Source organism: Stigmatopora nigra, chromosome 1 (genome assembly GCF_051989575.1).
Source record: "Stigmatopora nigra isolate UIUO_SnigA chromosome 1, RoL_Snig_1.1, whole genome shotgun sequence".
Classification (NCBI taxonomy): Eukaryota; Metazoa; Chordata; class Actinopteri; order Syngnathiformes; family Syngnathidae; genus Stigmatopora; species Stigmatopora nigra.
In genome coordinates, this window is record NC_135508.1 from 19,287,935 (window position 1) to 19,305,079 (window position 17,145).

The following is a 17,145-nucleotide window of genomic DNA, read 5'->3' on the forward strand; positions in this document are numbered from 1 at the left end:
GCCGGTAAAATTGAATCAGAAACCTGCCCCTCCGTCACAGAAAGCAATGTCTCTTTTAGAAAAAAAAATCTGTATAATGATCACGGAGTTTAATTATATTGGTATATTATCACCATTTTAGTGACTTGACACCCTCTTGAAAAGGAATATTAGTAAGTGATGTCCAAAAATATGAAAAACACTAAAAATATCAATTTACCCTCAAATTTAACAAAGCCGTTTGCAATGTTTATTTAAGTGGCATCCACTGAATGGAATGCTTCATAAAAGACAAAAAAAGCTGTGAGCAGCAACATAGAGGCCTGTGCAGCCCATTTGTTCAAGGCCATTGACAGATTTATTGTAGTAAAGTCATTTTTTGCAACTAAAAGCTATGCCAAAATAATCTTAGTTGACACACCAGGATGTAGGCCAAGCAGATAAAACATTTAAAAGCTCATTTTGAAAGATCTTTACCACATTAGTCTGAGTAGTTGACATTCTCAAGAATTGGAAATTTCATTCAATATATCTATAATATAATGGTGATTGTTTGAAATATGCCTAAATTTAAATTGAATCATATTGACAAAGCAATGCCATCCATCTTAAGTAAAATAATGCAACAGGTATTTGAAATGATATCGCTCAAATTCAAGAGTGAAAGTGCAAAACAAGCAATCTTTGATTTGCCGGCCTACTATTGTTAGCTTTGATCAACAGATAATCAAACTGTGTTTCCGTAAAAAACGTACCATCAACACAAGAGGGCATAGCTCGAGTAGTACCAGCAACTTGTCCAGGGAAGCAGGAACATTTAACTGTTTGAGATCGCTCCTCGATCTTGTTCTTGTTGCAGCAGCGATGGGCGGCGATCACTTCGCATGTCCCGGCTTTCACATGTACTGGGAAACATAGACACAATTTGTCACCCTTATTTACAGCTTTCTTTAGAATTGCACATATAGTAACAATACAGTCTGTAGACAATGAGTAACATGTAGTGAAAGGAGGAGAAAACAGTGATCAGATGATTTGTGTGGCACTAATTTGACTATAACGGAAGCTTCTGAGTAATATGTGCACTCGGGTTCAGTCAAGAAGAAAAGAATGTAGCTACATGGCCATAGCAACTATTCATGGAATACAAGGACAAAAAAAAACAAGAGATGAGACCGTGTATGTACAAACCAGAGTGTTATCCCATATACAGGATGACCCAAAAAGATGGGTACCAATGGAAACGTTTTCGAAACTGATGGGTACGCATCTTTTTGGGTCACCCTGTACTTTAATATTTTCTTGTTTTTCACTGTGTTGTAATCCAAATGAAGCAATTTGAAAGAAAAATGATCACATTTCTCAGTAATATGAGGAACAAATGAAGTGGACAGCTCACTATTGATGTCACAGATGTGAACAAAGATTGGTAAAAGTTTTATGACAAGAAATTTGCATGAAAAGTAATACTTTCATTTATTTCCCATTCAATTTATACCAATAGTCGGCTAGTGCTGTGCAATGTAATAATTTTCTCCCCTGCATATTGCTTTCTCTGGATAACCTACAAATGACACAAAATAACTGAAATGTTGTTGGACTTAGTTTGAGACATTAAATATTTTTTGTGGAAGACCCTTGGTGACCGCAGCGACTTTCTTTCCAGAACTAAATGCTAATGACACCCTCAGGATGACGTTTGTTTACAATGTGACCTTTTTATATATTTAACTTAGAGCCAATTGTCATCAATTAATTATGCATAACATTAAAGCCTCATTTTTACTACTTGTGTCTTCTAAAAATGTTGTCCACAGAGAAATTGGTTGAAATCTCACTAATGATGGTTGTAAAATGTCTCATCACTGTAACCAAGACAACAACAGATGACGAACAGCTTTCACGGGTCCTTTCTAGAGAGGTACGTACATACTTTATTTTGTGTGGTCACAAAATCATTTAGATAAAATCCATAGATAACAACATTAAAACTGATATTAAAAATTCATTTATTTTAGAAAAGCCAAGTAACGTAATATCAAAAAATGTATTTGATAACTTGAAAAGCCATTTTAAATAATTGCTGCCGAGTTCACTCATATGGTGAAAAAAACTAGATGATTATATTTTCTTGTACAGAACTACAAACTATGCAGTTCATTAAATCTTGGCTCTTTTGGTTGAAACATGTTAGTCTGGTCTGATACTTGTTAATCCCTGCTCCCTTACTCTTTGTATTATTCTAATTGGCATCTCATTTGCATTGCATTTTTCTTGCAGGCTTGACAAGCTTGTTGGCGCACATGTGACTAACAATTCAAACTGACAGTATAAATATCTTGGCCTTCAGCAAGCATACACTCACTGTGGACCATGTTTGGGCTCAGCACATGAAGCTATCATTAACTCAATTGTATGATTCACCAGTGGGACACAAGGGAGGTAATATCAGAATAAATTGGCAGAGGATTGCATTTTAAAAGTAACTAGATGCCAGTACATGTCTTGAATGTGATCCATATGGTAAAAGAATCGAAAGCTGAGGTAACCAAAGAAAGCTTGCATTTAGTTTTTGTTTCATGACAAAAAGAAAAATGAGAGAACAATGGCTGGTGTTAAAAAAACAATAAATCAGGTCACTGTTATTTTCATGCAGACCAATCAACATGAATGAGCGAGCTAGACCTTTTAAATTGACCAAATTGCAAATGCTGGTTTGTGATTTAAAAAAAAAATCTGTAAAAAAACTCCCACAAAAGAATGACAACAGAAGCAGACTATATACAAGAGAAATAGTTATGAAACTACCAGTGACAATTGATATGACACGAATCAAAAAGGACGAGATTGGAACAGGCTAATAGAACATAAATAGACAAGAGTACAACAACTATTGCCACATATATATTTTAAAATCCTCATTTCACGTGTACCTGACTGGCAAACTGTAGCTGCTACCGTCATACATTTTTTTTTCTGAATAACTACTTCTGAAAAATGAATGAGTTGGCTATTTGCTTTTTCAACTTCACCACAATGTATCCAAGGAAATGTTTGCATCCCATGTGAACCATTGAAACAAGCCAAAAAAGAACTACATACCATCACTAGGGGTGCTGGAGCCTATCCCAGCTAACTATGTGAACACCATGAATCGGTGGCTGGCCAATCGCAGGGGACAACCATCCATCCACACTGATACTTATGAGCAATTTAAAGTGTTCAACTAGCCTTGAAATTGTTTAATTAATTAATTATTTCAAACGAGATCCATTGTATGAGTGAGCGCTGAATAGGTGTTACAATTATTTTCATCTGAAGTCTTTAGGCCCTCTGTTGATGGGTCACCGCTGCTATTAATATATTTTTAAAATGCACATTTTATGTAAGAGTAGTGGTGCAGTGGTTAAAAGCTGCCAATGTGGATCTATCATAATAAGCATTCTAACATCGGTCCAAACCATGTGTTCTTCTTTGTGAAGATTCCAAACATTCTAATCTTATCTAAAAATATGTTTTGAACTAATTACAGCTAAGGCTTAGCCTAAATAAACTTGCTACCGTGGCCCATCACGGGACCAACAAACTATTAAGTGGGACCACACGCGCCATTCTTCGAGATATAAGGAAAGTACGCTCTAGGGGCAGCCCACTCGCTCGCTCTGTGTTTGTCAGTCTGGCTTGTCGATCTGTCACCTCTACAGAGCGGCTAATAAACATTTGTCATTGTTGTTCCTGGAGACTGATTCAATCAAGGGACAATTCCACAACAATGACACTTTTGCTCCTGGGTTTGTATCCCACTGCTCTCACACACACACACCCACCCACCTACAAGTACCTACGTACAAGACAACACTGTGTAAGCGATCAGAAAATATCATAAAAACATACACTAAACGGTGTGGTGGCCAAGATATTGAATTTCGTTTGCTGTGGACAGAGGATGTGTTGAAATGGAGCACGAGTTGAAAACACTTGCTCAGTTAATTAGATTATATTGTACGTATCGCAGGGTCGTGCTGCCATTAGTGCGTAGAGGTTCATGCATTTATGGTAATAATTAGATTAGACTCCACTGGGATGGGAGCATTCGTTATGAATAGTTATCAGTAGGTAGAACGACAAACATTGGCTCCCCAATAAGATTCCTGACGCATATCACTTGTGTACATGAATACATTCACAGTTTGCAACCCCTCAAGGAGACACACTAAGACACACTAATGCTACTCCGATAATCTAACTCGAGAGATCCTCATGTGGAAAAAATGAACACACAAGAGCCAAATAGGCCACAACTGCAATGTGCCATTAAATGCACACATTCAGCACCAGTTATCATTTCCTATCAAACAATACAAATGCTTTATTTTACAACACACTGTTGCACAAAATACACATTAGGTGTTCAATGAGGGAGATTGTAATTGTTCCCAGTGTTGGCCATTTATGTATTGCATTTTTATATTTGGAATTACTGGAGAGCCAGTTCAACTCGCTGTAAAATGCTTGAAAACAATGGGATTACTCTTTAAAATATATTGATGCAATGGACTAAAATTAATTCTTTCATTCATTAATTGTCTGTCCCGCTTATCTTCACAATGGTTGTGGTGGTGCTGGAGCCTAGACCCTGAATTTATTGGCGGCCAGGCGCAAAGAGACAAACCACAATCCACGCACACACTCCTATCTTGGGACAATTTTGAGTGTTCAATCAGCCCTCCATGCATGTCTTTGGGATGGGGGGGGGGGGGGGGGGGGACTGGAGTACATGCGAACTCTACGGAGGAAGGCCTGTTTTGAACATTTAATTTAGTGAATCTTGAGCATCTCACTAGAGGGAGTCCAAAAACCACTGCTGTTACTCGTACAACAGTTGAAGTAGAAGTAACAGAGAGAGTGCTATTATTTCCCCATCATGAAGATGCGTTTCAAGATTCTTTTTTTTGTTCTTGTTCTTTGTTGTGAGGCATAAACATCATCTTTCCATTTATTTCAACAAGGATAGATTGTTGCAAAAAACAAGTTCTTTCAGTTATGAACCTAGTCCATATTAGACCAGTAACTTAAGGCAGAACTGTAACAGCATATGCATATAAAACTCACATATCCATGTGCCCATAATCTGCTTTTAATATTCCATTGTCTTGACTCCTTCATATAGCAGTGTTGCTATCAGCCCACCCTTAATTAGTGAAGGTATAGTAAGTCCCGGTGACAGGACCAGCCAGATGACACATGGTGTGGTCTGACATATTGGAAAGCCGACCGCCACCAACGCTACCAGCACACCATTGTGAACTAATTTGAACTGCAGGCAAAATGCTTGGGCGGCCAATTGCATATAAAATGTTAATATGCTGAGATGTATTAACACAGAATTACCAGTGAGGCATTAACCTTCGTGCACGCGTGTGTGTCGCTGGTCCAAATATGAATGTTTAAAACCTCGTGTTAATCACCAACTCCTGATTGGAGGTGACTTTACAAGTGCTGCAGGCATTTTCAGCTCTCTGCATTTTTCTGTCTTTTCCTTGTTCTCCTCTGCTTTACCTTCTGTATGTTGGGAGTCTTGGAAAGGTTCCTGCCACTTGCGTCTGCTTTGTCCTTTTAGAGTACCATCATTCCTTTACGTTGTCTTTTGAAGCTCGTGTGTGTGTGTGTGTGTGTGTGTGTGTGTGTGTGTGTGTGTGTTTACTCTTCTATGTCATTCTCAAGAAATCTTCTACTGCCTCCTGACTCTTTATGACAAGATAACAATGAAGAGGAACGATCTACTTCATGGCAGACATGTTAATGAGCATTACATTCTGTCTCTTCCTGTCAAAGGAATAAGTAGGGACCCTGGTAAACGTCAAGTGGCTTGTATTTTACTTCAGTAGGTGTGTTAGTGTGCATGTGTATATATAAATATATACAATGTCTATGTTGACAGTGTATTTGTGCGTGTGAATGAGTTATTGTTGTTGTTTATGTCAGCCTGTCATGAAGGTGTCATTTTGCAGATCGAGATAAATAGCTTGCTATCATCCTGCTCACGGCGCGTGAAAGATTGGACAGTCCCTTACGCTGCACTGCACACTGCCACTCAACATCGTGCAAACACTGTCACTGGAAATGGCAAACAGCTTAACTCATTGGCTGCCAATAACGGGTACAAATGCCAAATGTAAATATCAATTGCATTCACTGTATAAAAAGTAACTTATTGAGTGAAGAAAAAATCCCAGGAAGCAGGTAAAAAGACTATAAACATATTAATTAGAACATTTTCTTCTTTAATGTGAACAGTAATTATATTGCTATGCAAGTAGCCATTAGATTTTATTTCGGGTGATGAAAATAGATACATTAATTTAATTCCAATACTTGCACTAGAACTTAAATTCAGTCCTTTAGGACAGCGGTCTCGAACCGGTCCTCAAAGGGCTGGAGGGGTGCATGTTTTCATTTAAACCGAATAAGCGGACACCTTTCGCAAGTGCAGCCATGTGCTACTAATTTTAGAAGACCCCTCATTGGTTAAACTGTCAACACTGGATTGGTTGAAACAAAGAGCAGGACCCACTGCGCCCCTTTACGGAATCGGTTTGAGACCCCTGCTTTAAGGCCATTAAGCTGTAGTGGTAGTACGATGCTGCCTCAGCTCTTGAGACAATTTGGTTAATCTTATAGTTTCCCTTGGCGAAAGCGCATCCACCAACAGAATGAAAAATTCCCCTTGCAAGTAAATGATTCCTGGCAACATTTTAACTCATTATCTGCCATTGATGCCATGCCCATCCATGTAAATGTTTTACTTTGAATCACTTCCAGCCATTTCATCTTTAGCCACTGGACATGAGTCATGTTGTGATGAGGTCTGTGATTGGTGCTTTAAGACCATCAATTCGCAAAGGCGCGCTTCCTTCGCATCAGCACTTTCTCTCACACTACATTCATCAGGGTAGATCATTATTTCCTTCCACTCATCTCCTCTTGAGCCTCTGTCGTTCTTTCGCACCATCGCTCAAATGAAAAAGAAACCCTGGTGTGTCTGTGACCGGCCGGTGGCTGAGCCAGAGGTGGAAAGATGAGGAGGAGAAGGAGAGATGAAGGCTGCAATGGCTGATGAAGGCGGCAATGGCCGATGAAGGCGGCAATGGCTGATGAATCGGCGTTACAGCAGCAGAGAAGAAAACTGAAGGACAACCAAAGCAAATTTCCCACTAATAGCATTTCAGAATTGAAAGTTTGGATCATTCTCCCACAGTGTCATGCATAATAACACCAAATTTGACCCAACTATCTACCATATTTATTTCTTGCAGACCAGCATGCAGTCTGAATAAAATTCACGTTCACACTCAAATTGGTGGAGCGTCAATGGAGAACTCCACCTCTTAGCGGAGATGACCGTTCATGCCCAAATATTTCAGCATTTTGTCAGTGTTTTGTTCAGCGCAGTGTAACTAATGGACTGGTTGTCATTATTCTCATTTTAATCTTATTTACCATTACAGTTCAAATGCAGTTTCAACATTTTGGGGACAAACCTACAATAATGTAACATGTAATTCCACCCTCAATACAACTTCTTGAATCCTAACTCGAGGGCGATAGCAAAGAGGACCATGACTACGCTGTGAATATAAATTAAAGACTTACTTTGACTTCTAACTTCAAACATTTGGACAAGTTTGAGGTTTTATTTGTGCTGTTTGAAGTTTTGCATGAAGAATTAGTGAGGAAAAGAATGTGTCCCTGCAGGCAGCTACAGGGGACCACTTCTTCAGAGTTTATTTGGAAATGTTTTTCTTTTTTCTTTTGAAAACACTTGAACTTTGCTTTTATCTTACTGGCAATGGTGATTGTTTTATCTGTAAAGGGGCATCCCATAAAGTCTTCAGAATCCTCGAGAAAGGTGTTATTGCATTACAGCTTGCTATTTCCTTTACCAAGAGTCAGAGGGACACTGCTGTGGTAAAAACTGATTATCAGCCAAGGAACAATCACCGTAAACTAAGTGGGTGTGGAATACGAAACCCATAAGCCAATTTTATGATCCAGCCAGACTATCGTTTGCAGAAAACCATAAAAAGAAAAATAGCGGCTATCTTGTATAATGAAAGAATATTCTTTAATAAAATTGTACAATAAATGTCATTGATTCATTAATGACATGGCAGTAGAACCTTTAACAGTATTGTTTCTTGCCCAATGGAACTTGCAGGATTCCAAAGAATTCCACATTCCAAAATCACTTCATTTCAGGTTAATTAAATACTCTGAAAGTGTTAAATTTTTGTTTCATCTTCCATACCATGCATTCTCAAAAGGATTGCCAGAGCCTATTCCAGCTGACTTTGGGCGAAAGGCAGACTACACCCTAGACTGGTCACCAGTCAGCTGTAGGACACAGAAAAACAACACACCAGGCCACACCAAAGTCAAGTGAGTGAACCTCTAAACCAGCAGTCTTTCCATTCATATACGAAATACTAAATAATGTTTGATACTACAGCGCAAACAAAAGAAACAAAACAAAAGACCATAGACTCATGATGAAGCATGAAATATTTTTTTCTGGAATGTGTATGTCATTAAAAAATAAAAAAAATTCAATTAATCTGAACCAAAACATGCATAAAACACTCAGTAAGGATTGAGTGATTTGTGCTTTAATGCAGCCCACAGAGTATTTACGGTGGTGTTCCGCAAGGATTAGTTGTGTGTGAGAGGATTAGTGAAGCTGCATTACTGCTGTGTTATTTAACTCACAACAGCAAAAGACTAAAAATAAAAGCCTCTTAACCACATTTAGGGAACATGAGAGGCCAGGCCTGACAGCTCGTTGTTTGTGTCTTTTTTTTTTTTTAAGACACGAGTAGGGAAAAGATGCATACAAACACACACGCATGCCTTCGCAGATGTTCTCATCCGCTATACTTTTCATATTTAATCTCTAATCTAGTAATCTGATGAAAATTGCCCCGTGAAGCATATGCTGACTGGCCTTAGAAACACCCGAGTCATACTAGTTAAGGCGAATGTAAGAGTCCAGCATATGCGGTGGGGTAGGGAATCACTTTAGCAGACCAGGAAACTCATGTGGAGTGAGGAGGAGTAATTCAAAGAGAGGAAGAAAGGTTGCAATGGCGAAAATGAGTGCGATCTCCAGGGACAGCACATTACCTTCCCTTTCCTCGCTGTCCATCTTCTTTCTCGCATCACCATTGATTAAAGGACACCGGGAAAGTAAAGAGCACGGCATCTGTCAGGGCACAACTGCCGAAGTTGCTCAATACTAAGGCCTTTGCTTTTGTTTGCAAAAACACAATGACCTCATCTTTCCTAAAGTGGAAGCATTGCTGAACCATCGGAATACAGTCATGCCTTGAAATACGAATTACTTGAACGTCATGTGTTTCCATTCTTTTAAGCTTTGAATTCAGCACAATTTTTAGATAAAGGTTTAAGTATTGCATGGTAAAAAAAAGAAGGGTTAGGATAGTACTACCGCAAACAAGGTGTTATTATATATATATATATATATATATATATATATATATATATATATATATATATATATATATATATATATATATATATATATATATATATATATATATATATATATATATATATATATATATATATATATATATATATATATATATATATATATATATATATATATATATATATATATATATATATATATATATATATATATATATATATATATATATATATATATATATATATATATATATATATTTATTCATTCGTTAACTTTATTTACTGCTTAGCCTCACGAGGGTCCAATGGGGTGCTTGAATTGGTGGCCAGCCATTCACACTCACTCATGCCTAGGGGCAATTTAGTGTTCCACCAGTTTACCCTGCATGTTTTGGGGATGTAGGAGGAAACCGGAGTATCTGGAGATAATCCATGCAGGCCTGGGGAGAACTAAGCAAACTAGCACATCTAGCACAAACGACTACCTTTCCAAATTCTAACCGTTTGCTACACTGATTACTATTTTGGAACAGTGGTGCAACCTTAAAGCTGCATGAGTGCAATGGAAATACACTTGTAAAGGTTTCCTTCTAATGGATGGCTTCGTATGGCCATGTTTTCAAAGCACCCATATTGAGCTTTTATATAGGATAAGTACAAGAATGCCTCACATTCATTATTTAGAGCTTCAAAGTACTTCTGGAGAACTACGGGGTAAAGTGACTTACATTCTAATCACGGCAACTCGAGGGGTAAGATAGTTTTATTGTTGTAACTTTAAAACACAGAAAATATACATTCACGAGGTATTACTGACCAATCCATGACAATGAAAATATTTGGATGCTTCGACGGCAAAGCAGCTCTTTTTTGACACATCTGGTCATTCGCAGTATATCATGAGATGGCATATCAAAATGCTAACAGGAAATCTGAGAAAAAGTACAAAGGAATACAAGCACCACATGGGGAAATCTCATGCTGTGATATGCTTCCAGTTTGGCTGCAAATGCAATGTTGTTGTTCATGATGATGCTTTTTTTTCCAATGCTATGAATATAATATACTTACTAAGTCAATTCAATGAGTCTTCTTGAAACAATCAGGAATTATTATTACCTTGTAAATAGGCAATAACCGTAATAATGTTCCTCATCTGTGACAGTTTAGCATATCAAAGTGAATCAAATGGACTATTGCCCTCATCGAAAATGTGCATTATTAACTATCAATTAGAATTCTGCCTTCAGGTATGAGTGACCTGACTATCAAAGTTTGGAGTGCTGTATAATAATAGTGACTCAATACCTTGCAATGATCTAAACACATTCAAAAATCATTACAACATCGGCCGCCAGGTCCATTTGCTATTTATTTTTTATTTTTTAAAAGGAACACTCAGATTTGAGTTATAAGTATCTGAAGTCAAAGAACATTATTGCTGATGTTAGCAATATAGACTGTCTACCCTTTATCTTCTGCATCTATTGTGTCATTTACATTTAATCATAGGGGTAAATGTGTGGCTTTTTGGCATGTGTGAAATTAAATGAAAAAAAAAAGAGAATAGAAATTTAAAAAAAAATCTCAGCAATGTTTAGCATCTGAAGCCATACTGCAAAAGGGAAGACCAAAAGGTGAGCAGTGAACAAATGCATAAAAAGCAGCACTGCACCCACTAGGCAAAGACCTCTAGAGGACAAAATAGGAGTGGACTCATAAACAACGAAGCGGCAAGGTTGTATTTAGATAGGAAGAGAAAAGAAAGGGTTGCTGTGTACAAAAAAAAAGTTAATTCCGTATCCCTCCTTGTGCTTAAGTTCATGCTGTGCAACCTGATTGAAATTTCCTGGTTTAATAGCTGTGAAATAGAAGAAAAAGTTGGGAAGAATAAGGTAGAAATACTGCCAATGAGAGGGCAAAAGTGAATAAATCGGGCAGGACTGAAAATATCAGTGACAAAAGGAAAATTTGGAAAATCAGCAACATTATAGTTCTTTTATCTGATATATTATTCCGTATTACAACCTAGAACAACTCAAGGCACACTTTAATTTCTCTATGTAGCAAGATGGAAACTTAATTTCACACTCTTTAGAAAGCCTCTACGGACTTTGCTGTGTATGGAAGGGTGATTTTAAGCGGTGTATCTCAGCACGTGTGCCCATATACTACACTCGTATGCATACAACAACAATCCAGCCTTTGTGAATCTGTTCCAGCTTCAGTTTTCTCAGCTCCGGTGTGACGTGAAAGCCATGAATCACAAGCCTCCAAGCAGGGTTCATCACCTTACTATGTTCATAGATTAAATTATTTTCAGCATGTACTTTTCCAACAAAACAGCTTAAAAGAGCCATTTACGATGCTTTTGGAAGTCGGAATTTAATACTTAGCAAACAAGCAGTCTGCCTCGCTGACATGAGGACATCTATTCATACATGAAAGTCTATAGAATGTACAAAAGAGACATTACCATTATGAAACACACAATGGTCAAAACACAGGTGCTACAAGGACTTAGCTTTCTGACGCAGGGAAGGTGATATAAATTTTAAAGGTACACTTGATGATCAGCCAATAACAGCATAACTACCAGCAGATTTAGTGCGAGTGTGTCATGAAAAATCCTCAAACCTCCCTGCTAATATTGAATATTTAGTTTAATTGTCATGTGGAAACAAAAAGACAACTTTTTTTCCTTGTTAAAAATCAGTCTGATGGTCGTTCTGACAGATGATTCGTTTGCCCTTTTCACACATGGTTGTTGTTGGATATAACGCTGAATGCTTTTGGCTGTTTTGATTATGTTCATGTCAAAAATATTGCGTGAGTGCTAAATAGTGCTTTTAGCTGTTTTTGTGTGCGTTTTGTTTCAAGCGATAATGCTCAACTGCCTGTCTTCTTTGAAGAAGCACGAGTGCTATCTTAGTCGTTGTTTGTGCTGCTGTGCTCCATTACACCTGTGATCACAGTAATGAATGAAGATGCTCTAAAATGGGAAGACTCATGTTGAGCCTGATGGCTTCTTTTTTGCCCCAAAAAGCCGGTGGCGTTAGTTGGTAAGTTATTTAAAGAGGTCATGTGACCTGAACTACACTTAATGTAGTTGACCAACTGAGATTTTCTTCACTTTCGTTTCAGCCAATAGCAGAAGACAGGTTCCGGACCAAAGAGTAAATTTGTGAGAAGGGTTCACTCTAGCCTGATGCCTTGGTGATTCGAATATGATTTGTTTCATGTGCAACAACAATCATTCACATCTCCAGTCATTTCTCTCCATTAAAATGATTTGTATGATATTGGCCAAATGTCGTCTGCCAAATACCATTTTTGTAATCTGTCCCCAAACCATGCAGTGTTGTTTTCTTTCGGGGGAATGGACCCACTCAATTGGCGTTATAAAATTTCTCTCCAGATTTCAGTGATAACAAGTAACCCAGCATATATCGATCTTGAACCTCCCCTTGAGTCCCACAACAGAAGTAAAATTGTGTCTCTAGTTTTAATGTCTTTTTAGGTGTCGGCAAAATTTGAAGATAGCGATTGTAGTCATGGATCTCAATTCAATATGTATTATATGCTGTGTTGGCCAAATGAGTCATCATTCCACTCTCGTAACCAATATGTCATTTCCTGGAGCCTGAGTATAAGCAACAGCCCAGTTCTAATCTTTCAGGGGTCTATAATATATCTTAGATTGTGTGGAATACCATATGACATAGTCTAATATTCAAAACAATGCGAGCATCAGGTAATTGATATATAGTGCAAAGTCACTAAGTGCAGTGTTTAATTGCATAAATATGTGAGCACGCAATCCAACAATTGAAGCAGCTCAAAGTTAAATATTAACAAATGCAATTGAATAAGTCCCCCATCTTGTTTTTATCATGGCCGTGAAAAATGCAATAAGGCAAAATTGAACAAGTTTATGATGTGTGCGGGAAACAATGTATGCATATTGCACGTTGTCGCATCAACCTTGGCGTGACCTCAGAGACCGTCTTCAGTAATTATCTGGTTACATGTTTGTTTCCCCCCCATGCGACAAGCCGTAAATGGATACTGCAAATCCCTGATGACAACTTGCTGGACAATCAATCATTAATTAAAAGCAGCAGTGAGACACAACACACCTTCACACAGCCAGCTGGTGTTAAACCACAATACTGACATCAGCGTTATTGCCGCTATTTATTACAGCCATCAAGAAAGTGTGTTGTACATTGGGACAAAGACAGAGCGACTCCATTGGCGGTAAAGAGCACATTTCCTTCCTCGGCCCAAGTAGAAAATGACGCCTGGCAGCTGGAGAACATTGGCGGTAATCCTTTGTGCCAACAACACTCATAAAGTCAGAGTTATAGCCATTTCCACACTTGCCCATGTAAACTTCTAGAAAACAACAACCGTACCATCTCTTAGTCACACAATTTGTCGAGTTGAAATCTTAATTCCAGCAGGTATTCAGATAATGAACTTTTGTGACAATTAAATGCAACAAAGACAACCCAATTCAGATGAAGGGCAGCCTGTGCAAAGCCCGATCAGCACACGAGAGCCAAAGGCAGAGCTTAACATTTTCAAGCCATCACTCTCAATCTTCTAAGGTCAAACTAAACATACAGTAAAGCCCACGTTAATAACTTTCTGCTCTTCTCCCCAGGTGATGGTGTCATTGCTTATTAGTCACTTGGTCTGACTTTGTTTGGGTCTGCTTGTATTCTTAGGTTTGGTGCCATAAGAAGAGCAATTTCAACTTTGCGTTTTCCTGCTAAGTGTTTGCATTAGTAATAAAAGCACAAAAGGTTCAAACCTGCTGGCATGCTGCGTGAACTGATGGGAAAATTAAGCTAGTGTGACAGCCCTGCTGCGCAAACTTCTTTTGTTTGACGGTGCTATTCGGGTCTTTTGTTTTGTAAATTGAGGTTTTATAAGGAAAAAGTTTTTGTCATTTATCCTAATCAATACGATTTAGATGTATAAGATGTAGGTAATTCTTGTTCTTTTCCATTCAGACATTTTAGTACTTTACTTGAAGTCAAACACCAAATTCGATGCAAACCGCTACCATCTTTTTTTTCTGATAGACCCCTCATTGGCTACCATGGACAAATGCCATCAATGGTGGTGAAGAAGTTGGAGACCATCAGAATTTACAACACCTTACGGGATTTGGATATATTGCTCAGTCGGTGACAGGAGGTAAAGGAACATATGCTGAAAATATTGTCGACATTTCGTCAATCAATCTTTAAAATGCGGTTCCTCAGAACCAAAACTTATTCAGTCATTGAAGAACTCAGATATAATCCTATCATTCAGAAATGACAGAAAAGCACAATACAGCAAGGTCATTTTCACGAGCACACAGGTGATCACGGTGGACCTGAGGGGCAGGATGATATCCAGCCCTCACATGAGAAATAAAATGGAGAGGAGTAATAGGCCTGTGGGCTCAATTATACTTGTGACTCAGCCACTCGGTCCACACGGGAGCGATATCATGCAATAGCGCATTTCAAAAGCGTAAGACTCATTGCTCTGTCTGAGTCGCAACCGGCAGGCATTTTCCACACTCATCCTCCCCTGATGGGACTGCAACAAGGAGAAAGCCCCTTACTCGACGACCTATTTTGTTAGGGTTACCCATATCCCTCCTCCCAGTTTATTGGACAATTTTAAGAAGGTGATTCGTGGAGAGATGCCTTAGAGGTCTCATATAGGTATAACAGGTATAAAGTCAGCTTTATTGCTCCAATTTTAGGATAAAACAGTTCTATAGCATAGTGGACATATTCAGTAGTCAGATGGACAGCCTCAAATAATGGAGAGTCATTTTCTTTTCTTTTTTTGTGCCTACAGGCACCTACAGTCATGTAATGTCAGGCCCAGGGTTAGCCAAGTGGGTAAATGTGCAGGTGGAGCAGCAACAGGTGCCAGGAATCATCTTCGCTGACCTACTTAAGTCAGCCAGCGTCGACCAGGTCGCTGGATCATCTCTAGCAGTTCAATGTCAGTCCCTTCTTGCGTTATTTCTTGTTCTTGTTGCCTGATCTCTGACCTCTTGTTTATGCCCTAGGACAACGTCTACGCCCAAATCTCTTTTACCTTTGCCTCATACGGACCTCCCGGCTCTCGAATTTTTTAGTCCCCTTTCACCCAGACTCACTAAGTCTCAATAAATATATATATTCACCATCAGGGTTGTCAGTCTTGCCTGCTTCAGGGCTTTCGGCTCACGACCATAACATATTCAAAGTGAAAGAATTCAAGTAAGTCAAGTTTGGAAAATAATTATTGCACCATTGTTTTAAACAAAAGGAATCCTACCTGTGTGGCTCCTGTGTGCATGAGTGAGAGATGCCAGACAAAGTGACAGCAGTAGGCTCCACACACCGACTCCGCACATACAAGGGCCCCGCTCCCGCATTCTGCCAGAAAACAATAAGGAGGTGGGGGGTAGAATGCATGCATACATTATTAAAGAATATATACAATTCTTGTGACATGAAAATGTCATAATGGCAGGTTAACCCCCCTTCCCCTTTACTGCCGGTGTAAAGCATACATGCATAAATCATGAACACTTGCAAGAAAACATTACAACAAAACCGGCCCAACAGGCATTCTCAAGTCCTCTGAAGTACCTCGCCATCTCAGCAGAAAGGAAGAAAAAGGTTCACGCATGGAAAAAGATTGTTTCCTGCCTAAATGTTAACATGGCTGCAGAGGTTGAGAGAGAATATTGGATGAGGAAAACGAAACAAAGAGATAAGGGTGAAGGAAAGGGATTTAAGAGAAATCATTCTTCCATTTGCCGTTTTTCTAGCCAACTGCAACATCTGTCAGCATCGAAAACAGAAATGAGCCAAGTTCAGTTGTGTTAATACAGTAGCAGTGTCAGTGTATGTGTAAATTTGGGTGACTGCAAATAGTTGGCATCTATTAAATGAAGAGACCTGTCAACCCAAACCAAACCGATTTCACAGCGTTTGTAGCTCTGCTGAGAAAACACAAGTGGCAAAAAGACATATGATTAAAAACCAAATAAACCAATCATATTTTATGCATGACTGAGGTTTGATTAATAATGAATCACTTGGCCTTATTGCATTCAGGGAGAAGAGGCTTATCCCCTCCATATGCACCATGCTGTAAGTTAAAAATAGCCAAATTGCAGCAGGTCTTTACTTAGAGTTGTTGAGCAATGTCGCATAAAACTCAAGCCCTTTCTGACAGTAAAAAAAAATATGCACGCAACAGAGAATTAAACTTCATTCATAAACTCAGGAAACACATTGTTTTGTCTTTAAGCTTGTTTCAGAAGAAATCATTAATGGAGGTTGACCAAGAAAATGGGTGTGGGCTATTTTACCCATTAGTTACAGAAAATAAACTGCATAAATGTTTGATGACATTAACTGTGAAATCAGTGTTAGCGTGCTTTGCGTGGATCTGAGAGCATGTTCAACAAAATAGAATTTAAAAATTAATTTAAACTACTATGAATGCCAAAAATGGTTATCTCTCTCTCTCTTTCTCTCTGCTTCCTCGATTCAGACTTTATAACATGAAAGACAACAATGACGGACAACCACACACACCCGGGGCAATTTAGAGTGCACATTTTTGCAATGTGGGAGGAAACCGGAG

At 38.6% G+C, this 17,145-nt stretch overlaps 1 protein-coding gene and 1 long non-coding RNA gene across 3 annotated transcripts in view; one reads left to right on the top strand and one right to left on the bottom strand.

Moving 5' to 3' along the window:
• LOC144196095 (uncharacterized) overlaps positions 1-2,652 on the top strand; it is an 80,453-nt gene extending 77,801 nt beyond the window's left edge. The window contains exons 4-5 of the long non-coding RNA XR_013326208.1: positions 1,797-1,900; positions 2,260-2,652. This is a non-coding gene — a long non-coding RNA (uncharacterized LOC144196095). The remainder of the gene's footprint in view (positions 1-1,796; positions 1,901-2,259) is intronic.
• LOC144196078 (chemokine-like protein TAFA-2) overlaps positions 1-17,145 on the bottom strand; it is a 45,913-nt gene that overhangs the window by 6,926 nt on the left and 21,842 nt on the right. For both annotated transcript variants that reach the window (XM_077716072.1, XM_077716080.1), the window contains 2 exons: positions 15,823-15,923; positions 735-884 (listed from right to left, as the gene is read on the bottom strand). In XM_077716072.1, coding sequence (XP_077572198.1) covers positions 735-884; positions 15,823-15,922 — 250 coding nt within the window. In that variant the 5' untranslated portion in view covers position 15,923. The remainder of the gene's footprint in view (positions 1-734; positions 885-15,822; positions 15,924-17,145) is intronic.